This window comes from Limulus polyphemus, unplaced genomic scaffold (assembly GCF_000517525.1).
Source record: "Limulus polyphemus unplaced genomic scaffold, Limulus_polyphemus-2.1.2 Scaffold2610, whole genome shotgun sequence".
Lineage (NCBI taxonomy): Eukaryota > Metazoa > Arthropoda > Merostomata > Xiphosura > Limulidae > Limulus > Limulus polyphemus.
Genome location: NW_013668220.1, coordinates 78,321 through 104,384, shown reverse-complemented (window position 1 = coordinate 104,384; position 26,064 = coordinate 78,321). Strand labels below are relative to the sequence as shown.

Here is a 26,064-nt window from a genome sequence, read left to right as displayed (position 1 = left end):
AAGCAGATGGTTAATTAGGTAGGTGACAGCAGATTAATAAAAGGCATGCATTCCTAGCAACATGTTATGCTTGCCACTGTTGGACAGCTTTTGCATGGCTTTTCTAGTTGGTTCACCAACAATCACATGTTCATCATTCATCTCGTTCTTAACATCTGAATGCTTGACCTCACACAAATCACTGCCTTCTTTTGTTCCAACTACCTCTGGCTTTATATACCACAGCAAAAACCTCCTAAATAGTTCACTAAGTTTATCATACAGAATGTGATTTTGTGGACTTTCTGATTAGAAAAGCTCCAGGAATGAGTGGAGGCACTGCCTGGATGAACTTAAACATCAGATAAGGTAAGTGTATAACAGTGAGGCATGTGATAAAGGAAAAAGTGTAACATTATATTAAGTTGCATAAATAAATTGTTTATTTATTAATGGGTGTATATAATTGAAAACTTATAATCAATCAGCAATGATGAAAAGAGGAAAACAGTACTCTACCTGAGTGAAAGGGTACCCCCAAATCAGGCATCTAATATAACAGGCTAATTAACAGAAATCATTTGAAAATTTTCATGAGCAATGAGCTTATTCCAACTTCATTTAAAAATACTGAACATTGTATTGTATTGTTACTAAATTCCAACTAACTATTTACACTGCAAACAAAATCTAATTTACTTTTACACAAACTTTGATCCTTAAAACTTCCAACTCTGACTGGGAGTTCAGGTCTAGAAAAAAAATATTTAAAGGAATAACAGGTAAATGTAAATAAATATAATTTGCATGTCACTAATTATGACTCACTAAAACAACCTAAATGTTTTCAATAATATCATCTCATAGAGCAGCTAAAGTAAGAATATAGATGTGAAGAATCCTATAAAAAAAGTACTTTGTAGCAAAAAAAGACCAGATCAACTAAGGAAGGGCATGTATTCACAGCATTGTAGTTTAGTTAGCTCATGTCACTTATTTGTGATTATCTGATGAAGAATCTTCCCGAGCACAAACCATGAATGATAAACTAGACTCACCCTCCAATATTATCATTATGGCCGTTCATTACACTTAACTAAATATGCATGAGATATATGAATGGCACAGAAAGTAATTTTGAATATGAAATTTAGTTTTGGATAATAGCACAAAACAGATGAGAAATGTTAACTTAAAAAACCATAATAATCAATTTCTCCTTGCTCTGAAAAATGTGATTGCCTCACTCAACCTTTAACTCCACTATTTACTCATATACTTATAACTAACAGTCAAATATTAGGTCACTGAAAAGCATATGTCATCACATATCATGGTGGACACAATGTAAAATCACCTGCTGGCATTAATCCTGAAAAGTACAACAGGTTACTTACAAGACAACTGGAATCCTTTATTTAGATTCTCTGCCTGCATTCTTCTTGGGTTACTCACTGAATACATGACAATCTTCTCTCTCAATTCTTAAACCATCAACATTTTTTAAATTTAATATTACTTTAAATTCTCCTTAACTATATCTAATTTGTTGTTTTATACATATTTAGTTTGAGTCAGCCAACACCATGTTAAACTGCAGATAAGCCAACATGGTTAGAATAGACTTGAATATATCATTTGATCAAACCTTACTTAAGTTAATGTATTTATCAAATACACTCAGATTTACTTTAATCTCCTGATAATTTCCTTGCGGTATTTTCCCATCCAAACACAGCACAAAGTTATACAACACAGGAAACTTCAGAACAGACAATGGACAAAGTTGGACCAAAATAGCCTTTAACAGCACTTAAGTTTACTATACTTTCATTATGATTTTAATCATAGATTTACTTTCTATTCTACCTGTATATTTAATATTTTTCAAAAACATTTAACAGAAAGCATAATTTTCTAAATTTCATCCATAATCTCTGTTCTTCATCACTCTACTAATCCATTGTACACATAGAACCTTATGAAGTTGCATCTACAAATTGCTACTTACCCTTTTAAATATAGAGATACCTTTCAAAATTATGTATCTCTATTCCAAATTATTTCTATGGTAACCTGAAATCATAGCAGCATATTTCATAAACAATAAGATATGTTATATTAGTAATACTTGTCACTATTCAATACAAATAAGATATAATTGATGTTTTTCATAAGTGATATGAATCAATTTATCTTGCAGTTGTCAGTACTTGATTTCAATGAAAAATCTATATCTCATTTCATAAAATGTATGATTTTCTTTGTGCACGGTGTTTCTTGATACCTAATATATAAGTGACATGAATCAGATGACATATTTTTAACATTTATATTATTTACTGTTACCTTATTCATTTTAGAGTATATAAGATCCTTTCAATTAGTTTGCTAGTGCAAAAAATATGTGTATGCCTTGAGAACACACACTATATTATTCTCAGGTAAGGTAACTGATTTTCAGTTCTCATTCATTGAGAAGTGGAAATTTCATTCCATTAATTATCAAAGGTAGCACTAACTTCCTGTTAGATCTATAATTTTTTGAAGTAGCAAATGAAGTAATTTACCTCATTCAAATCCAGGACAGGTTTCACTCTACCAATATAGTCTTGTAAGTAATCCAGAAGAGATTCTAGATACCTATGAGAAAGCATTCTTTATTTAAAGTATAAGTTATGTAACTTACACTAATACTGCTCATAACACAAGACATTTATAAGTAGTTCCATCACACATAAAAACATTACTACTTATTATTCATACATAACCAAGTGATTACTCTAATATAACTTATGGCTAACAAGGGACCAACTGTTACTACCCTTGAGAAAAGTAAAAAATTTAAACCAGTATTTTTTTTAGTTTTCAGGGAATCATTGATTCCCTTCTAAAACTATTTTAAGAAAATGGTCTCCATTACTTTTGACAGAAATTCATTCCATAAGCTAATCATTCTACTGAAAAAATATCCTCTCATCCCAGGGTCTTCAGAATACAGCACAAAGAAATCAGAAGCCTTTATACTGTCAACCCCTTGGACAATCTTGTAAATTTGAATGAGATTACCTCTTACCCTTCTTTGACCTGCCTAAACACTTTTTTTTTTATAGAGCTAACAATGGATGAGAGCCTTTTACTTAAATCAAAATATAAATATACTGGTTAGTTAGATTTATTATAAAATACTTCTTAAAACACAAATGAAGTAATATGTATACCTTTTACTAACATAATACATAAAATATTTTTTCAAGAAAATCAAAATAGTAATAATTAAACTTTTTACCCCAATAGTTTATTTAAAAATATCACAAAATGCATTGTAATGAAATTTAATTTTTACTAAAATTATTACAATGGGTTCTATTTTATTCAACAGTAGTAGCATTTATAAAAATAAAATGTTACAAGACAATTATAAAAATAAAATTTTACAGAACATTCCACTGATACAGATAAAAAGTATTTACTGATAAATGAAAATTAAAAATTACATTTTTCTTCTAGTGAAAACTTACCTCTTGTACTCTGAATTTTTTCTTTCTTTTGGAATGTCAAACAGTTGGTCGAATGTTGTCAAGTACGATAGATAATCTAGTTTCTGAAGAAAAAATATTACACTCAGTTGAAAAAGTGAAATAATAAAACTTAACTGAAAAATAAAATTTATTCAAACCTCAACTACACAGTAACAGAGAAAATTATCCTACTTATTTCATAGTTATTGCATGAACAATTTAAAATCAAACTGAATACATTTTACATAGATGTTGCTTCAACTCAAATAAATCACTAAGTAATCTCATAAATACACTATTTTCAGATTATTCATTCAAGAATATATAATCAGTTCCAATTAGGATAGAAGACAATTTGCTTTTGCATACATCATTTTCCATGCAAGAGAAAAGAAATAACAAAATTAACATTTCAGCCAAGTGGTTTTTACCAAACTATATATAAAGAAAACTATCAATTTATACTGGTGTCTTTCAAAACAGCTTATTCATTTCACTTATTTTTAAAACAATAAAATATCACCACATAATAAATCTAATAATTTTTGATTAACAAAATCATATACAAGGATGAAAATGGATAAAGAAAAAAAACATTAAATAGTGCAAGTACTTGCTTCACGCACACACAACTAAGTGACCAGTTGTCTGAAGAAAGTGCTGTACGTGCTCAGAGAAGCATTTAAAAAGAAGTAATTCCTAGCAGCAAACTCTCTGCAAATGCAAAACTTTAGAAATTCTCATAATTGCATGAATCTATACAAGTTGGTTCTAAAATATAACTTGCAAAGAAACCACATAGATAATAAAGCCTACTGAATTTGAAAGTTTGTCCCCCTTTTTGTTTTATAGAAACAATAACTTATCAGGATCCAATTCAAAATGAATTTACTTTTTCATTTATTTTATTATAATTTTATCATATCAAATGCCCTATCATGATTATTAAATTATAAAAATGAGCAACCTCATGTAGTACTATGGTATTCCCAGATGCTATGAGAATCTTGCAAGAACAGTCAGGTAGGAGACACAGAACAATAGAAAGTTTTGACAGATAATGTATCATGGAGTGAATCTGAATTTTCTGACCTTGACTGAGTTTGAAGCAAGGATAGAGACTTGACACAATGTACAAAACAGTGAAACAATATTCATTAAACACTCAAAAACAGTCAAAAGAAAACAAGTTGATATTGTGGCATCTTTACTTGTAAGCTCTCAGAAAAGAAGTGTGTTTAAATAAAAGCATCACACAGTTCCATACTGAGAAAACACAGCATTATATACACAAAACAATAATTCCATTCTTCTCTGGATGCAGGTGCTATTCATTTGACTGTTGGTCATTCTCCTTATAAAATAAGATATCACCTGATTTACCAGTGGAACAGATCACTGTGCATTTCTACATAGTATGTTCCACATTATAGGAATCTAGTTGAATGACCAAGTTCAGTAGGTAACTAGTGCAAGTGGGTTTCTTTAACATTAAGACTACATACACAGTATGCAAAGGAGATGTTTAAAGATTTTACATCAAATAAGGGTAAATAAAATGAATAGTATGCCTATAATATCACAGTACAAACTGGAAACAACAATCACCACATTCTTTTGGCAATGATGATAAATTTTTAAAATGTCATAAGATAATGTGTTCTTGCATAGATGTTGTAAACTGTTCAAGAGTCTAATTAGTTTTCCATGCCAAGCCCAAAACTAATAAATTTCAATCAAAAATAAGACCACCATCCTCTAAATGTTCTCTCTTTGGGTTCAAACAAAACTAAAAACAGTAATGATCCTGATGATCCCTAAAAAAAAAGTAAAAATCCACAGAATATATATAATTTTGAGTATAAACATTTCTAGTCAACAATTTGTATTATGTTTCCAAAAGTTTCTACAAATGTTAATTATAAATAAAACTGAACAAAATGACAAAAACTAATTTTCTAAAGTAACTAGACCACAATCACAGTAAGGGAGAGATTCCTTACCTCACTACCTTTAAGGTTGATAAAACATTCATAACACTCATGCAAATCCAGAAACTTTCCATAACCTTCTTCATCAGTGAACTCTACAAGATCTGAAAACATAATACATTAATTTCACATTTGGTTAGAGGTTGTCAATAACTATCAATATTTTTACAGGTGTACAAAATGTACACAAGGTAGGAGTTGGTCAAGAGTGTCTTTTAAGAAGCACTATCTTTGGTTTTGAGATTTTCATGTGTTCCACCAAATTTTAGAATTTATTAGAAAAGCAGATGACCATATACTTCACAAGTAAATCCAAGCACCAAGATGTTACAGACACAAATTAGAAAAATGCAGACCAAAGAAATAATTTCTTAGTAATTGAAACACTTAAAGATAGAATTTTAATGCTAAGTATAGGAGTGTTTGTTCTAATTTTGCTTACCATTAAAATATTTTTTAACTTTGTATGTTTTACACTTGGAATTGCATTTAAGACATCTATTGTAGTATGTATTGTTCATGGTGTTCTTTGTCTTGATGCTTTTGACTTTGTTGTTCTGTTATAAATAAACTGATACGTTGAAATTAGACTGGAGATGAATTTTTTTTATTCTATGAAATGATTATTATTTAATGTTAGTAGTATTATAAAAGTTATGTAAATAAGCCTTATAAATCTATGAGTCTGAATAAGTGTACAGTTTTACCTTTATGAAAATGATTACAATTATGGATGTCCCCTTAGTTATTCTGTGTAATACAAATAATCATAATTTAACTTTTAATTTAAATGTCTACAAGTACTTCTTAACATAAACACCTAATAAATACAAAAGGTTCTTGGTAATATAATATACAACCATTAAACTCAGAACAATTAAAAACAACATTTTAAGTTATAGAAAAAAATCATATGCAACTGCAATTTGCCATCCTTTTCAATAATAATTTACAAACATATATAACAGGTAGCTATCAACATAATTACAAGTGCAAAGCATATATACACATATTTGTATAATACTTTTTCTACTTGTGATTACACATTAGTTAAGTGACATTGTCTCCACACTTATTACCGACTTATGGTTTCTGCAGTACATTTAAAGATGCTTTACTGGTGCTATGGAAATACTATCTACACCTGCCTGGTCTGTAGTACCTTTGACACTTAGAGTACTTGAACAGTAAGTGGGTTACAAAAATTGTATGTCCATCATATACATTTCTAAAATATATTGCTAACACACTGCTCCACACTGATTACTGATTTATGGTTTCTGCAGTACATTTAAAGAAGCTTTATTGGTGCTATGGAAATACTCTCTATACCTGCCTGGTCTGTAGAACCTTTGACACTTATAAAGTACTTGAACAGTAAGTGGGTTACAAAAATTGTATGTCCATCATGTACATATCTAAAGTATATTGCTAACAAAGTATCTACATTCACATTTTTAATGTCAAAGAATATTTATCAATTAAACCATAAACAGGACTGTATATCTTACCAATATAATTTGCATGGCAAATATTAAGTATTTAAACTACGTTTTTCATTGTACATCAATCTGAAAATTCACTGAACAAACTTCAATATCTATTTGAGATCAAGGAAAGAGAAAATTCATTAGTTACATTCCACTGTTTTATTTTGAAAAGTTTTAGATTTAAAACATTTTTGAAAGTTAACAATTTTCTCTACCGAAAATGTATTTCCAATAATAATTAACTATAGCTAGATTTCCAGAAAAGAGGTGTGCAAAAATGAGATATAATAATAGCATACTAGTGGGGTCCACACTAATTCTGAAACAGGTATGCTCTTTGCCTGAATAACATAAAATCTAATTCCTAGGCAGTAAAGGCCTACCGGCCACAGAGGCAAAATCCTAACACTGTTAAAAGAACATGTAGTCATCCAGGTTCCAACCAGGCAGATGAAGTCCAAGTGGTCAATCTATGACTCTGTGCAATGGGCTGCATAATACCCAGACATGAAGCCAGAGAATGGCGATCACCAGATGAAAAAATGTCTAACTGAGGCTGACAGAAGAGAGATGGCCAGAGAGAAAGCAGAAGAGGTAGGCACTCCTGTAGATACTGAATGATGGAAACCAAAGCTTACTCGGCCAATGTGGTACCACCAGAAAAACTTGACAGGATGAGGAGCAAAAAAAAGTACAAGAACTGTGGATAACTGATGTAATGGGGAAGGGGGGGGGGGCGTGTAAATGTGAAGACCAGTCCAATCCTGGCTAAGAAAATCTAAGCCCAAATCCAGAGGCTCAGGTACAGGAGACCAGAAGGATGGGAGTTAAGCATTCCAGTGTGTGGCAAAAGCATCAATCTGAGTTGTCCCGAGACAAGATCAGAACCAACGAAAAACTTGTGAAGCATCCAACCTGTGGGACAAAATAATAGATCAGCCACAAAATTCATTTCACCCAGAACACAACAAGCAAAGAGAACAATTTGATGATTGAGGCCCAAAAGAGAAGATCCAATGTCTGAAAACAAAGAGACCTGGAGTGAGTGTCCCCCAAAATGGAATTGTCTGAGTGAAGCAATACCATCTTCTTTCCCAACTGTAAAGATCCCAAGACATAGCTCATTGAACTGCTGGAATCTTCTCTCCACAGGCCCTTGAATTCCATATCCCCTACACAAGCACCCCATCCTTGGAGAGAAGCATCCATAAAAAGATGCAACTCTGGACATGGGGGCAGGAGAGTGACACCTGCTGTCTGTTGTCCTTGTCCATCCACCAACCAGGACTGAACAAGCTGGACAATCCAGCGCATCCATGCAAATGTTGCACTGGTCCGAAAATGATCACTTAAGGGAACACGTGGGCCTGATCTAAAAGAGATAGAACCACATGCACTGGTGGAGAAGGAGACGACTGTAATAAAAGAATGACCTGAAAATGTCGAGAAGATGGCTGAGCCAAATTGAGATGGGAATTGAAAAACAGCCTTAAATGAACGAGGTACTGTGCGGGAATGACAAAAGACTACTCCATTGTGATGAGAAACCCAGCTCTTGCAGCTTTGTAGAAAAGAATTCAAGGGTGAAATTCAGCCAAGTAGTGGGAAGAGTGAGAAGAAGCCAATCATCCATATAAAGATTAGTGTGAACGACCTAGGAGTGAAGATGACACGAAAAGGATCTGACTATCTGTAAAAAACATATAGGGCAGAATAGCAAATGGGAATGGGAGAGTGCAAAACTGAAAAACCAATAATTGACTACAGTCTTCTGAAAATTGAACAGGAGACCTGTGATAGGCCTCAGACAACAGCTGCAAAAGAAAAAAAAAGTAAAACTTTTGTAAAGGACAGACGAATTTGGGAAAACTGAGTTTAGTGAAGACAAACAGTGGCATCAGGCCTATAACTTCAAAGAGGAAGAAGAGAATCTAACCTCTGAGAATTGAAATATGGGTTGTCCAAGCAATGGAAATCTAAGGCATGCTGATCTGATAAACAGGGAGGACAATGCATGGCATTGCTCTCTCCTAATATATCAGCAAATCACCTAGCATGCATAAAAACATCTAGCAAAGGTGGAAAGATCAGATAATCAACTGAATGACTGTACCTCCAACAAAGAAGGAGAAGAGTCATAAGCTACAGAAGAAAAGCTCAAGACATTACAAACTTGATGTACTAGATGCAAAAACAGTGCAGGAGTGGGATGACTGTCCTTGGCTCATAATTAGCTGTTTGAGCAAGGAAGGAGCCAGAAAAATTGGGTCCAAATTCTCACAAGTCTGCTCCTGACCCCCCACAAGCTCAGCCTCTGAGCCAACAGGAGAATAAACATCAGACCTCATGCAAAACTCCACCTCTCTACATATGAGGGACTGAAAATCCCTCACAAAAAAAGAGGTCTCTGCCCCTGACACTCAGGTAATGCTAGACTCCACAAGTGGCAGAGTATAAGCTCTAGGTAACTCCTTGTCAGAGATATGAAATTGTGAATTCATATCCAAAATGTCTCAGAAATAATATCTATTTTTTTTTTAAATAAAGAAAATAGACAACAAACTCAAAACCCAAGAATACAGGTCTAAAAAAAAAAAAAGGAATTGGTTAAAGTGTAGGTATAATTTAAGCCATTCAAGACTGAAGAGAAAACTGTAGCAAGCATGTAAAACACATCATCGTAACATTCTGCCATCAAGACAAGTGAATAGGACGTAATAACAGGGAGCTTATATATGGATCTGGGATAGAGGGCACATTGACATAGGAGGAGAGAATCACGATATTTAACTTGCTTTGGGCAATATAGTGAGGTATAAAGGCTGGAGCAAGTGAGTTAAGATTCATATTAATGCTTAGATGGGCAGAGAAGAGAAAATTTCATCGGGATAAAGCTATAGTGTGAGAGGAGGTGCATTTTACAAACTTGATGACTTCTTGTATTGGAAATAAAGTCAAAAACCAAAAGTGTGATCTCATTATGTTTTATGTGGTTGTTCCAAATGCTTTTCTCAACCTTTTTAAAGTTTTTCTGAAATGTTACTTTATAGTAAGAGTTTATCATATACCATGTGTTCATGCTGTCAAAACTTTGAAAACCATTTGTTGGTCTGAAGATAATTTCAAATTTTAAGTTGTTTCTGATTTATCTTTAAAAGTAATTGGGTAGAAAAGCAGAATAACAGGTTTTAACAGTAAATGTATTACGGGATGAATCTGAATTCTCTGTCCTTGACAGAGTTCAAAGCAAAGAAAAAAAACTAGACACAATATGAAACACAAGAAAACCTTTATATAACATTCATACAAACAATTAAGTGTATTTTTGTGTCACTTTTACTGAGCAGCTCTTAGAAAAGTACTGAACCTAAAACTTAAAAAAAAAACACAAAAAACATAAACGATTGTAAAACTGTTCCAAAGTCAGTAAACATAGTTTTACATGCATGAAACAATAATGTTATTTATTTCAGGAAACAGTTACAATAATTCAATGATTCAAAGTTCCCATTAAATACCGCGTGTGAAAATTATTGTTATGGTTGAATGATGGTCCTACAAGCTTACCTGTACTTACGTGTATATCACCTATAAACAGTGTATTCGTTTCTCCTGTAGATGTCCTAGTCCACCAGACTTTATAGGCCTTGAGCTTAACCTAAACTCAACAGTGCTCTCCACTGTTACCATAAAAACAGCTAACCCAGCTACCTTTTCCCTCAAACCTATTCACAAACAGTACTTGGGTCCATAAGTAAGGACTGGAGGCAAGACTGCAGACAATATTTCACACACAAATAACTAAAATAGGCTAGCCACACAATGTTACTAACCTCCATCTTCCAACCATGACAATTCATTAACACTGACACCTCATTTCTTGTCAAACCTCTTTCAGATTCAAGTATAGACTACAAAAGTAGCATCATATGGCTCTTACTTCTTGCCTCTAGTTGTACACTCACAATCTGCATTTCAACTGCATCTTGTACTGAATCAATGTTAAGAAAATATTCAGCAAAACTGAGTGCTTATTGAAATATTTCTATCTGCATGATTGAAAATATTCAACTGCAACTAAATAAAATATTGGGTGCACCAAATTTACATTTGACATATCACTTTCTATACATAATTCCACCTACTCATGAATATTTCAACTTACTCAATAAACTATCTTTCACTGCTTCTATAGAAAGTAAATGTCGCAACAATCTACAAAATAGCTTAGAAAGTAAGGATTTCATTGCCCTTTCAGTCCAGTTAATCTTGCAATCTACAAAACATCCTAACCTTTTAATAATCATATGTCAACCATCTAATGTAGTGCATACTGCATACATTTCATTGCAAAACACCACTAAATAATTTTGAAAGCCACTTCATTTTAGTAATTTATCTTGAAATGAAATGACCGTCCTAACTGCTGGTCTGGCAGATAATCCCTCCTGCAATGATCAGGTGGTCGACGGCAACATCTCATCCAACTCCAGAGCTATTTTGCACCTTTTTTCCAGGTGCTTCCTCATCTTTTATAGCCAGATAAGTACTTTTATAATTTTTCTCCTTATCAGCTGAGCTGAGATATAACAAAGTACTCTCATTCTTCCCCAACTAGTCAGCTTCAACATCTAATTCCTAGTCAAGTTAGTACATATGACTGCTGTATCTCATATATAAATGAATAGATTTGCTTAGTATTAGAAAATGACATGTCCAGCCAGAACAAAGCTGCTACTGAGACACTGACAGGTTCCAAAGTCACAGCCATGGTCTAAACTGGAATGATCATTCTGTAAGAGCTATATTACAACATTTCTTCTACTGTACTGAAGCCTTTTCTAGCTATTGATGTGTGATTTTATGCACATCAGCCAAATCAGAACTCAACCACTCTATATATATTTGTAGACACTGTGGCATATTTGCATAGGAGACAGACTATATATCACATCAAATGGAGCAACCAAATATGAGAATCTTTGGTGAATAACCAGTTGATATCTGTTCTGTAGGGTGATATGGCATCATGACACCCAAATTGGTTTGGCTGGGAAGAAACAATTTCCCAACAGACTGGAGGGTGATAAAGTAAAGTATGTGTCTTCATCACATTAAAAACTTTACACAAGTTGCACAATAATTGGCTAATGAAATTAGTTACCTGATCCATGTGAATTTATTCAGGTATATTAAATTGGGCAATTCAGTGTTCTACCAATTTGGACTGTGGTGAAATATTAAAAATGGATAAGCCTTGGCACACTTATAGTAAATTAAATTATAATGACCAGTACATACTGAACACTTTGTTCAGTGTCCAGGAGAAAACCAGTGATATCCAGGGTTATTCTCAATAAAGGAAAGCAAACAATTTTCTGCTTAAGTATTCACTGTTTATGCTTGCTTTTCCTTTGGGAAGAACACACCCTACAATGTTTGCATGATTTCTAAATGTCTTGGCCTGAATGCAAGTAGTAAAATAAACATCATGTGATGGTGCAAGTGTAACACTTTGTTGACCTCCATTCTTTCCACTAAGCATCTGAACACTTTGTGGAACACTAGCTGCAACACAGGTTGAGAACCACAAATTAGTGGTCGATAATGGTACAGTACACCTTGTTGCATTTGTAGTTGTTTGTACAAATGCCACAGTTAATTTACATCCAGGCTACATTCCTTAATCTGTGCTGATCATACTTCACCTTGCTCTATGGCAATGAGTGCCCATGCAAATTCTGGATCCTACAGTTCTTGTTCCCAGCACTCCTGAAGCATTAATCACGGTATTTGTAAATAGTGGAATCTCCTATGATATGCTTACAGTTTCTATGGTAGAAATGGTACTAACTCTTACACTAGAATAATTATTTTAGCAACTTCTTATTGCACTGGAAACCTTTTTTATTCCTACATCTATAAAAGCAACCAACTGAACCTCAAAGGATCACCATTCAAAATCTCTTACCCATGTATTTGCTACTTCTTTATTTTACACTTTTGGGAACCCTTATTCCCCTTACTTCTAACAGTTTATACCAAGCTCCTAAAACTTTTCAATACTTTCCAACCCTGAGAAATAGTATTTTCATTACACTCAAAAATCATCTTTAAATATAGAGCAGAAACCACAGCCAATAATTAATGAGAAGAGAACTTGATTATTTAATTAACAGAAACAGGAATAGTGGATTTCTAATTCTTTTATCAACTATAATATTTCAAGAATTTGTGATTTTAAGTAATAGACCAGTTCTAAATCAAATACACTAAAGGTTATCATATTTCCTATACATGTTTATTATAAAGTTTGACACAGCTTTAAATCAGATGCTGTCAAGGTTGGTAACCTATACGATCACCTAAGTCTATATTGTCTATGAACATATAGTCTACTATCTATAACAAAGATTGATATATGATCTCCCCAGTCAATCTGTAAGTACTTAGCTATGAGCCAAGTTTAAGTCCCAGTGTGATTAATTAAAATCTTCATTAAATATGGACAAATAATAAGCAGCATCAAACAGACTGAAAAACCTAAACATCTATGTTTTTAGAAATTGCTGATTTTGTGATACAGATGATCTTGGCTCAATGAAACACAAGGCTACTGTGGTATTCAAAAATAAAATATCAAGTATCTGAAACATACAGGTTCTGGAAATGTTATTCAATGTACTAATAAACTCAGACAAGGAAGGAAAGCAGGCAAATGAAGTTGAACAAATGAAACAAATCTTTACATACCAGTTAGCTTCTATGTTTCTTTAGACTCAAACTAGTTGCCATTGCAAAAAGAAGATTACAAGCATGTCTGTAGGTCAAGGACCAAACAAAAAGTAATATAATAATGCATGTACAAGTCAGACAATGATCCTAGTGTGATAATCTTCAGATTACCTATGGCAGTGATGACACTTTCAAATAATATATACAAGTAAGAGAGCCACCAACTTATATGAGGTTCTATGTGATGGCCATCACAATACATAAAATTTACAAAACCAAAAGAATTAGTACACATTCTTGATCTTTGAACATCTGGTTTACAAGGATGTAATTAACTACGTGCAAAAAACATAGAGGAAAATTAAAAAAATACCTGTAATTCCAATAAAATACCAATTAGGCTATATGAATTATGTACATATGTATGTATGTATGTATGTGTATACTTTGCAGTTATAATTTTTTCATAATAACCTGAAATTTATTATATACTCAATGTTTTGCAACAATATATTCCAGGTTTTATGTACATTCACTATTTCTGTTTAAAAAGCTTTAAAATCTAGGGAGACTGTGAAAGTAATATGATCAAGACCAATATATTTTAGTACATTTAGTATAATTGAATTTTAAACTAATTTATGTTTTTCCATATTTTAATGGAATTGCTGTTAGTTGGATTTGTTATTCTATTCATATGAACTTTGTTGATTATTTACAGTTATCATAGTAGTGTTCATTAATGAACATCTTGTGCCTGTAGTGGGCTTACGGACAAAATAAAAAAAAAAAATTTAAGTGCAGAAAGCAATTAATATCACTATTTTCTATTATTGCTCATAATGACTATCAAAGTTAGACTTATATTGAAATAATGCTCTGTAAAGACTTGGAGAATATGTACATTATAATGAACTTACTTTGTGTATCTTCAGATGGGTTTTCTCTAGCCTTTGCAAATTCGTCAAACTCCACAGACATTGGGATACTTACCTGAAGAAATGAAAATTTCAAATCAAAAAATTAAAACATAAATACACTAGTTAATAATTCAATTTTTAGAATTAGAATTAATTTCAAACAGGTACTTACCCCTGCAATACAAAAAACCTTTTCTATACACAAAAACCAGAATACCCACAATGAGATAAAGAAGAGAACTGGAGAGTCACGAAATCCATTGGGAAACAAAAGTTAACATTTTTCTAATTTGAAAATGTATATCTGATAGATACCCACTTCCACACACAGAATAGTTATATCCCTTGCACATCTGCTTATGAGATTTGCATGACATTATCCTTGAGCTAACATCTATCTAAAATTCACATGTTTAACATGGACTGCTCTGCTGCATAGTTACACCATCATATGACAATAGCTCTCCACCAATAGGAGGGTGACACAGCCTTCATATGCAGTAACTCCCCTATTCAATTGTACTCATGATAACTTTATTTTTAGACGAGGCAAGAAATAAAAAAATGCACCAGAATGGGAAGGAGGAGTGGTAATGTATCTATCGGAAATATATTTTCAGATTAAAAAAATGTTAACTTCTGAGACTATACCTAAGGTCCGCACACAGAATAGTTAGAATACCATGTTGAATAGGTGGAGAGGCTGGTGCAAAATTAAACCTAAATATGATCCTTTCAGCAAGTACTAAAAGGGAAAGCCAATGGAATGTGATACCTAATGGCAGAGCTCAATTAGGGCAGACTGCATCTTTTCTCAACCAGGGTATAATCTTCACCCAGAATGAAAACATGACCATCAGGGCATTTTACACCAAAGTGGTCAGCAAGCAAATATATGTAGTGTGGTTATGGTACAATCAAACTGTACAGGGTGTGTTTACCTAAATGCAACTGGATAAACTCAGGATGCAGGAGGAAGGCACACTTGCACTACACACAGACAGTGTCACTACTGCCCTACTTCTCACCTTATTATGCTACTGGTAAGTAGCAAGAGTATCCCTTATTTCACCTGATTGGGGTGGGAGTGGGGTGGAATTCATGTTGGGGAGACCCAGAGATGTGCCTGGATCTGCAAGTTCTCAAAAAAAGGAGATGGAAGATCCACAATTGAGGACAACAGATTCTGAGAAAGATTAAGTTGATCTAGTTTAGTTCACTAAAAGAGGTACATATGCAAATACCCCAAAGGGATGAAGGAATTATTCTGGGAAGCCAAAGTCCCCAAGAATGAAAGAAACTTACACACAGGGTAAAAATGAGAAGCACACATCATGGTGACCAGACATTCCATAGCTCACAGGCAAGGAGGTGATGGTCAAACCCAAATCAGATGAGAGTAGAAGGAAACATGTAAAAAGGCTTGGAAAGAATGACAAGGCATCTCGACCAAGCAGCCTCCTGGACAAGGCAGGTGTAAAAAAAATGTCACCTGAGAATGGGCAAACAAAAGCCAATTAACCATACTGATTTGGTGTCAGGCAAATGCCCCAATGACCCAAATGAAGACATCAGTGGTCAATACCATGCTGAAGGAAAGAGCACATAAGTGGAAGACTCAATTCTAATGGATGAAATGTACAAAGTGTCTGGAAAATGGGGAAATTGGGATATATATATATAGAAGGAGAAAGATGTCCAACATGGCAGCCACAACACTCACAGGCCAGATGAAAAAGACAAGCAAAGCAGAGAGGAAAGAAATTCCTCAACTTGAACCATGGAATGACCAGAAACTGGCTAAGAGATGCGAGGTCGATAAGTGATGCCAGGCCCAGGTCTACTTGGGGACCACTAGGAGGCAAGAATAAAAAGAAACCAGTGAAGGAGTGTAAGTCCTCTCAATAGTGTGTTTGGTCAAAAGATTCAAGGCCAAAACCATGAGATGTAAAGACAAATGGGGTCAAAGGGAATAGAAGAGAGAGAGAGAATTTGGGTGAAAACATGAAACTCATCTGTAACTAGAAAATCTAGACCAAAGGCTGTCAAACAGAGACAGATAGGCAACCACAAGGCTCAACTTAACAGAACAGTCACTAACAAGATGAGCAATAGACTAGATGTTAGGTAGTGGAAGGACGGGAAGAGAAAGGCATGGCAGCCAGAATGGGAAGTTGTAGACTGTTGGCTGGGGAACAAGAGTCAAATGGTACAGTTGAGAAAGACAAGAAACCAGAAAAGGTAATGAGAAGATATAAAAGAAGGCAGGTGTACATTAGTGAGAAGAGCATCCCGACCCAACAAATCTCAAAAGCAGAGGAATCAAGTAAGGAGGGCCAAAGCAGAAGACATGGTGCAGACTAAGATGGTAAAGAGAAGAGAATGATCCTCATCAGAAAAATCCTCTAGAGCACAATGACGTGCCTCAGACCAAAGATGGAGGGAGGAGAGGGAACATAGGAAGGTGATGAGAAAGCAATAAAGATGTGAAAACAAGGAACTAGAGAGCAAAATAAAAAAAGGGGTCTGCTCTCCAGGCAAGCAAAAGAGATTCCAAAGACTGTGAATCTAGGAAAGGAAAGGAAGAATGGCTAGAAGTCAGGACAAAAGAGTTAAGATTGCAAATGAGACTAGGCACGTGGGTATGAGTGTAGAGTTGTTCAAGAAGGAAGTTTCATGAATATAAATGAATCATGATTCATGAATCATAATATAAATCAAAAAAGAAAAGACAAAACAATCCAAAGAATAGGTTTCACAGAGTAAAGAACAGAAAGAATAAAAAAAAAAGGCTAAAGATACAGAAAGGAACATACCTGAGAAATTATATCCAGGAAAAAATTTGAAGTTTAAGGATTTAATCAAGCCCAGGTGGGAGGAACAGGTGGTTAAATTTGTTGTCTTCCTGGTCAGTTACAAACTGAGAGGAAAGAAAGATGGCCTAAGGGACAGGAATAGGAGGCCCAGTATGCATGAGGAACCCATAACACAATGAACAATGACTGTAATATTCCCAACAGTCAATGAGCCTCTAGAAGCCATAAAAGAAATAGATCCTATGTTCGTAACTCAGTTACTTTCAAAGGACAAAGTAGAAGTCACCATCATTTAAGAAATCATTAAGTTAAACAATGCTTTATAAACAAAACTAAGTGCAGAATGAAAATAAAAGTTTTGCTGATGATTGCAAATCTTAATAAATTGAACACATACATAAAAAACTTAACATGCTTGTTCAATGTAATGCTGAGGAAAAGAATGTTATTTTGATTGCAAGAGCTTAACCCTTTAAAGTCAGGTAGGTCAAAGTGCACATATCACACCCTTTTAAAGTTACCTTCAAAATTTAATCAAACTACTTCATTATCAATTTATATAAATAAAACTTGGCATTAAAACATAGTTAATAAATCAAATTTTAGTGTTATTTAAGTTTTAAGTTCTTAATTTTATAAGTAAGTATTTTAAAAATTCTCAATCTTCCCTTGTATGAGAACTGACATTTGCTCCCTAGGTCTTTCCTCTTCTCTTAATTTGTTTACCACCCCTCTGAGAAGCATGTATTTGTTTTCTTATAGCAAAGCCACATCAAAGGGAATCGAACTCCTGATTTTAGCTTTGTAAATCCATAGACTTACCCCTGTCCCAGAAAGGAACCTCTGAGAAGCACAGAACTTAACAAATTACTTATTAGAATACAAATATTATTCAGGCAATGCATAATATTTATAGCCTTCAATCTTATTTGTTTACAAAGCCATAAACTAGAAAATCTGGCCCACCTGTCACATCCTCTCTTTGACAAATTTCCAAAAGTTTTCTCTGACATTTTATACTATATTATTTACAACCAACAGAAAGCCAAAGTTTTAATCTATCAAATGATGTATTATATTACATTGGTTTCTGTACAGAAAATTGTCTATTTCACTTCCAGTTCAAACTTTATTCCCACAGAAAACACATCAATGAGCTTAGCTGAATTTTTAATGGCTCTTATCACATAGTTAGAAACATTATGATAAAGATATTGCTGATTTTTATGTGTTATTATTCTATGTCCTTAGTACATTACTTAATTACATAAAAAACTATTTATTGTAATAGTACCATTAGTATAAAAAGTAGGCTTAAATTTCATCAACAATGAAGAGCAAAAATATAAGACCCCACGTACATACTATATTTCTTGTTTTTCATGTGTATTCTTTACTTATTATTATAAATCTTCGTAAAATGTAAAATTAGAAAATTATTATGTAAGATAATGAAAAATAATGATAGTTATAAGCTAGTGAGCTGCTGATCCACAACATAATTCAATGCGGTAACATGAGCTGCACATTCACCAAGTGATTTATAACTTATGTTGCAGGATTATTAGTTAGATGTGGTTCAAAAGGCAATAAAAGAACAAAATTAACTGCTGTATACTGTTACAAGCTTTAAGCCTCTTAGTGTAAACAATTTGGTTTCCTGTACAAGTTAGTCATTCTAGGGAAAAAAAAGGCAACTTAAAATTATTTCCAATTTTTATGGTGGTTATGAGGTTGGACCAACCCTGTATAGAGTTATATAGAAAATTACAAATAAAACAAAGCTTTATCGGGAAAAAAAAATTGATATTTATTTAGGAGGTCTTTGGGATTATGAAAATGAAATTTGAAAATTAAGAAAAGTATTTCTAATCTTAACATGAAAATCACTTTGAACTCAGAGCAGTCAACACTTTGTTTCCATATAATTATAGACAAAGTTTCAGGACATTACTTTTAAGGAACACGATCATGCTCCCACTCCTTCGCACCTCTTAACTTTGTCCAATGAGCATAAATAAAATCACTCCTTAAAATTCCAAGAGTGAATTAAAACAAAAAGAAAATACCATAATCAGCATGGTAAATATTAGGATTTCAATCGCTTTGATCATGTAGCAAACTTACTTTCAAGCCAACGAAATTTGATAATGCACACGCAAATTGATGTACTTTAAGACAAATTTCCATCAAAGATCAATAGACTGCTCTAATCGGTGAGAAGAATATATTCAACTAGAATAAAGCCAATCGGCATTGATTTTAAATGAACATTCACTATAAAAGAGCAGGTGTAACATACAATTTATTTAGTCATGTAATGTAACCCCTACACAAAGCCAACCAATATCATACTTACATACATACACATGATTTTCCAGTTCAGTTATTTTTGTGCAACACAATAACTGTTGGCAGCACTGGATAGAAAGCTGTATTTTTTTGCATGACTGGTTTTGGGGATCAAAGTGAAGAATCAAAGATGTCATCAACAAGTACTACAAAAAATAATTTTTGTTGTAAGGAGAGCAATTTATAGCTATCCTTGTATTTATTAAAATGAAGGACTGAAGTTTGGGGAAAAATAGTTAATAAAAATTTGATTTCTTATCTATAAATGATTTTAATGTTTACTGAATGCTTGCCAAATTTTGTGTAGATACATTAAGTACTTTTAGAATCATAGTATGTATATCACCATGGTTACAAAGTTGTGTAAAATACATTACCCCATTGTGATAGGTTTAAGGGGAGTTACTGCACATGGAGGTTGTGCCACCCTTCTATTGGTAGAAGGCTATTGTTGCATGTTCCTCCTTCCGATCCTTACAGAAGTAAGATGACCAAAGAGCAACAGAAGGTTAGATCTGGAAAAGCTTGCTATGACGTTGCTCACCCCAAGTCGACTGCCAACTGACGCGAAGCCGTGCCTTGAACACAGGACCGTAGTCCATGTATACCGATGTGGCCAGGTATCCAGAAAAACTGGATGGAAATGGAAGATAGAGAAAAATGGGCCAGTCGTTGCTGAATATCGACGACAACAGAGTGAAAACTAATGTTAAGCAATTTCAAGGCCAGTAGAGAGCTAAAAGAATCAGTGTAAAAAGTACAATCAATGTACTGCATAGCTTCTACAAGATCCAGGGCAAGAGAAATAGCATACAACTTGGTAGTGAACACAGAAACTGCACAGTGGATCCTGCGAGCAACTACTGAGCCACAGCAAACCATGGCAGAGCCTACAGAGTCACACAATTTCGAACCATCTGTGTAAATAGGATGAGAAAAATGTCTCAAAAGATGTTCAGCAAAAAGAAGACGGTACTTCCAATCGGGAGTATCCGCCTTCCTCAGATGGCTCAAAGAAAGGTCACAGGCAAGGTTGGTAATAAGCCATGGCGGAATGGGCTGATCATTGGGGACAGCAATGTCATCCAATGCCAGACCCAATTCAGCCAGTTGGGCCCTGATACAAAGACCAAAGGGAGGAATTGCAGACAGTCTGTTCTGAAAGAGCATGGCCCACCAAGGAAGAAAAACAATCTCTGGTGGGATGCTGTGGTAAGGATCCAAGCTTGGTAGCATATTGTAGAGAAAGTTGCAAACGATGGAGGTGAAGAGGGGGTTCGTGGGACTCAGTGTACAAACTCTGTACTGGAGAAGTGGGAAAAGCCCTGGTGCAGAGCCAAAGCCCCAGATATTAATCGGGATCCAGCATCTTCAAAGCCGAGGTCCTGGCAGAACCATAGACCAAAGGCCCATAGTCCAGTTTGTATTGAATTAGGGCACGATAGATCCTGAGCAGAGAACATTGATCCACTCCCCAAGAGGTGGAAAAGATTACATGGAGGATTTTCAGATCCCTTGTACACTTGACATGTAGCTACTTGATGTGTGGAATGAAGGTAAGTTTACGGTCAGAGATAAGCCCCAAGAACTTTGCCTCAGAGACCACATGAATAGCAACATCGTCGAGATGGAGCTCAAGATTGATGTGGAGACCCCAGTGGCAGCAAAAATGCATGCAAACTGTTTTGGAAAAAGAAAATGTAAAACCGTTTGCAGTAGTCCACGTCAAAAAGTGATTGAGGGCAGTCTGAAGCTGCCACTCAATAAACCTCATGTTCGACAACTGGCACGAGATGTGGAAGTTGTCGACATAGAACTCATTTGCAACAGTTGGAGGAAGGTGAGTAGTGATAGTATTAATTTTGGCACTAAAAAGTGTGACACTCAAGTCACACCCCTGAGGGACTTAAAGGTCCTGCAGAAAGGAATGGGAAAGAGTTGAGCCCAATGGACTTAGAATCGCCTGTCCAGTAAAATGTTCTGAATAAAAATGGGAAAATGGCCACGCAACCCATAGGAGTGGAAATCGTGCAAAATGCCATACCTCAACGTAGTATCATAAGACTTCTCCAAATCAAAGAACACAGAAACAAGATGTTCTCTCTTGAGGAAGGCTTCCCTGATCGACGTTTCAAGTCGAATCAGTTGGTCCATGGTAGAGCACTGTCGACGGAACCCACACTCGGTGGGCGAGAGAAGCATGTTTGATTCAAGGAACCAAATAAGATGAGCATTAACCATCCTCTCTAAGACCTTATAAAGACAACTAGTCAAAGTGATGGGACGATAATTAGAAGGAATCTTAGGATCCTTCCCAGGTTTAGAGAAAGGGAGGTCAATAGCCAGACACCAAACATCAGGAAAAACATGCTCCTGCCAGATCCAGTTAAGAAAAAAACAGAAGAATAGCAAGAAAGGCAGGAGAAAGATGGCGCAGCATCTCATAATGAACATCATCAGGTCTGACCTATGTACTACCAGACTGATAAACAGCAAGTTTGAGTTCCACCAGTGTAAAGGGGCAATTATAGTCGTAGAGACAATCAGCCCGAAAGGAAATAGGTGATTGCTCTGCCCGAGACTTGATGGCCAAGAAGGTAGGGAAAAAAAACAACAGAAGTGCTAGATGCACGAGAAAAGCTGTGGCTGAAAGCATCAGCAATGCTCTGGACATCAGCAACTTCCTGGCCATTGGAGAGCAAGATGGAAAGGAGATGGGAAACATACCTCCCAGTGACTTTCCGATTCTTGTTCCATATGGTTTTGGAACTGGTGGTAGAAGAGATGGTAGTAGTGAACTTAATCCAAGACTCCTTTTGGCTTTGACATCAAAACTGCCAAGCATGGGCACAGGCCCGCTGATAAACTATGCGGTTAGAAAGAGATGGATACTGTTGGAAGGTATCCCAGGCCCGATTTTGAGCCTTCTGTGTCTCCTAGCATGCAGGACTCTACAAAGGACGGGGATACCGTGGAAAACGTGTCGAGGTCTTAGGAATAAAGTGAGTAGCTGCCTGGATGATACAGTCAGTCACTGCTACCACACAGTCGTCTATTGATGGCAGACAGACAATGACAGGATCACGTTCAGAGACAGCGGTGAAAGAGGGTCAGTCAGTCTGGTCCAACTTCCACCATCCTTAATACAATAAGAAAATGATCACTGCCCCATGGGTCACTGTCGACGATCAAAAAAAAGTGGGAGAAAAGTGAAGGGGAGCAAATCGAGAGATCAATGTCAGTGAAAGACTTACTAGGTGCATGAAAATAAGTGTAAGATCCAGTATTGAAGAGAGAAAGGTCATGGTCCAAGAGCATACGCTCTACGAAACAACCCCTCCCATCAAAATCAGCACCAACCCAGAGGGGGTTGTGTCCATTAAAGTATCCCAGGATTAAAAAGGGAGATGGCAACTGGTCCAATTGATCACAAACCTCTCCAGGACACAGGTAGAGAGAACAAACAGTGATGTTACTACCCAAGGAAACATGGATGGTGATGGCCTCCAAGATTGTATCGAGGGACACAGATAAAGAGGGCACATGCTGGTCAACCAGCAGTGCCACCCCTTCATGCACTTGTCCATCACACAACCTGTCATTCTCGTACAAAGAAAACTGCCGAAAGGTGACTGTATTGGCAGGTTTCAGAAATGTTTCCTGTAAGGAGAGACACACGGGATGATAGGAATCGATCAAGGTCTTAATGTCATTGAGATTAGAATGAAACCTTAGCAGTTCCATTGTATCAAAGTGGCCATTTTTATGTAGGTAGAGGAGAACAGGGTGGAGAACCTTTTGGTTTACAACCACACCATTTTTCTGTATTAGAAGAAGGTCGATCGACCTCCATGGATCTTACCCTTGGTCGAGTGGGCAGATCTCTGTCATCAGACTTGGAATCTAATGACTGAGGGTGTGAAAGAATAATCGTTCTGCATTTTGGGGCCAAAGACGAAGAAGATACCAGAAATCAGGGCCGAAGGAAGTGGACCCAAGCAGTCACAGGAAGGAATGGTGGGGACAGAGATTGGAGTAGACCGGTCAACTCTATTATCTATGGAGGGTAGAAGACCCCTCACATAACGCGAAAAAGACTGAGACAGAGGCACGGAAAGGTATGTCTGCACTCCCACCGTAGCAGTAGAGCGTAGTGCAGTGGCATATGTCTGAGATGGAGTAGGGAACAATAGCTTCCAAGTCTCAGGGTAAGAAATGTTGTTAATAGTCTTTAAACGCTGTACTTCTTTCTCCTCCACTAAGGGCAAAATCTATAGTAAGAGGGGTGGGAACCACTACAATTAACACAGTGACGGTCCAATTTGCACTTGTAAGTGTCATGGTTCTTGCCAATGCAACGAGCACACATCACATAACCACAACAAGATGACTTCGAATGACCGAACCGCTGGCACTGGATACATCAGAAAGGGTTAGAAGTATATGGCCGTACCTTACGGTTCAAATAACCCGCCTTAACAGCGGCAGGTGGATGTGGTGATGAAAATGTCAAAATGAGAACAGCGGTCGGCACCATAATTCCATCTTGACAAGTGGAGATCCTTCAAACTACTGAAACTCCTTGGCTTGAGAAACCAGCAAGGATCTCCGACTTAGGGATGGTCTTCAAATCCCTCTCGACAATAACTCCTAGTGAGGAATTCTAAGAAGCATGGGGAGTAACTTCAATAGGTATATCCCCAATGGTCTTTGAATTCAGGAGGAGTTCACTGTGTTATGGTGTTGATGTTTCCACAAATATATCCCCAGAACATAGCTTCTTGACTGACTTTGGAGAACCAGCAAGCCCCTCTAATCCCTTCTGAATAAAAAAGGGAGACATTTGCCCTAAAAGTTTTTCTGACAAAGAATTCATGATAAGAAAATGAGGTAAAGGTATACAATGGGGTGGAAACTGCTTTTGAGTCTTCAAGGCATGGTCATTTACTGATGAGCATAGTTTTACTAGGGTTTGGGGATCCATAATATAGAGAGAAATATTCAGTGCCCACTGACCCACCAACCATGGAGTCCGACGAGGAGATGCACTACAATGTCAAACAAGGACAATGCAGCAATGCCAGGGTTTCGTGAGCACTATATCCAAACACCGGTATCAGACACAATGTCCACAACACCTGTTGAGAATGCCCAACACTGGTACTCAGTTGACCCTAGCCCGATGGGACCAACCGATTGACCCTGGGGGGAGGCACTGTAATGACACCTGTCTACAGGAATTCAAGGCCAAAGTGGTGTGTTGCAGTGCCCCAGACACCACTCAAGGCAAACACATGGGTGGATGTTTAGATCCCAGAGTAGGTAACTGAAAATACAGAACCCTCCGTAGGAGGTCTCCTCACCACGTACATGGAATCCACCTCAAGGGGAAGAAATATAGTACTTACATTTGACCATCTGTTTTTTGTTGTTGTATTTTTGCTGTTGATTGCCAATGAAATTTAAGCCTAATTCTATTTTTTTCTCTCTTTTTTTTTTTCTACAATGATGATAACAGTACAATAATAATTTAACTGGCTTTCAAACTAAGGCCAGAGGGGCTTAAAATAATTACCATACCTACTTGATCTGAATACCATGAGATAAACTTTCATACTGAAAATGAAATAAGACAGGATTCTGTACTGAAAGCAATGTAGCATTATACATTATTTGATAAATTAAAACATTGTCTTTCGATTGGTTATAAATGATATAAAACATCAGAGAAAAAGTAATGACAAGTAATGAAAAAGAGGATGTAACAGATGGTCATGACAAGCGAGTCTGATTTTCCAGTTTATGATGCTGTAAACAAAGAAGATTTGAAGGTTATAACAATTAAACTATGCATTAGTAATATCTATGTTATAATGAGTAATTTATATTAAACTCCATACTTCAAAGAGGAATGGTTAATAAATCAGAGAATGGACAAGACCTAGAGAATAAATATGACAGTTCTCATACAAGGGGAGATTGAGGAATGATTTAAATAGTTTTTTACAATTTTATAAGCCTATTTATATAACATTAAAATTTGATTTATTAACTATGTTTTGATGCCAAGTTTATTCATTTACTTAAATTTTGAATGTAACTCGGATGTATATTTTAATATATCTGTAGTGAGAGGGTTAAATGTTCATTTACACAACTTCAGAATGTTTATCTATATATATATATATATATATATATATATATGTGTAATTTAACCTACCAACAAAGATGTGAAGATAATTAGAAATTAACAACATTAA

General features: G+C 35.4%; 1 protein-coding gene across 1 annotated transcript in view; it reads right to left on the bottom strand.

The window, feature by feature from the left end:
- LOC106467424 (splicing factor 3A subunit 3-like) overlaps nucleotides 1-26,064 on the bottom strand; it is a 129,460-nt gene that overhangs the window by 48,255 nt on the left and 55,141 nt on the right. Inside the window, exons 5-8 of the mRNA XM_013927773.2 lie at nucleotides 14,637-14,709; nucleotides 5,504-5,595; nucleotides 3,501-3,583; nucleotides 2,550-2,622 (exon numbers count right to left, since the gene is read on the bottom strand). Of these exons, the coding sequence (XP_013783227.1) occupies nucleotides 2,550-2,622; nucleotides 3,501-3,583; nucleotides 5,504-5,595; nucleotides 14,637-14,709 (321 nt within the window). The remainder of the gene's footprint in view (nucleotides 1-2,549; nucleotides 2,623-3,500; nucleotides 3,584-5,503; nucleotides 5,596-14,636; nucleotides 14,710-26,064) is intronic.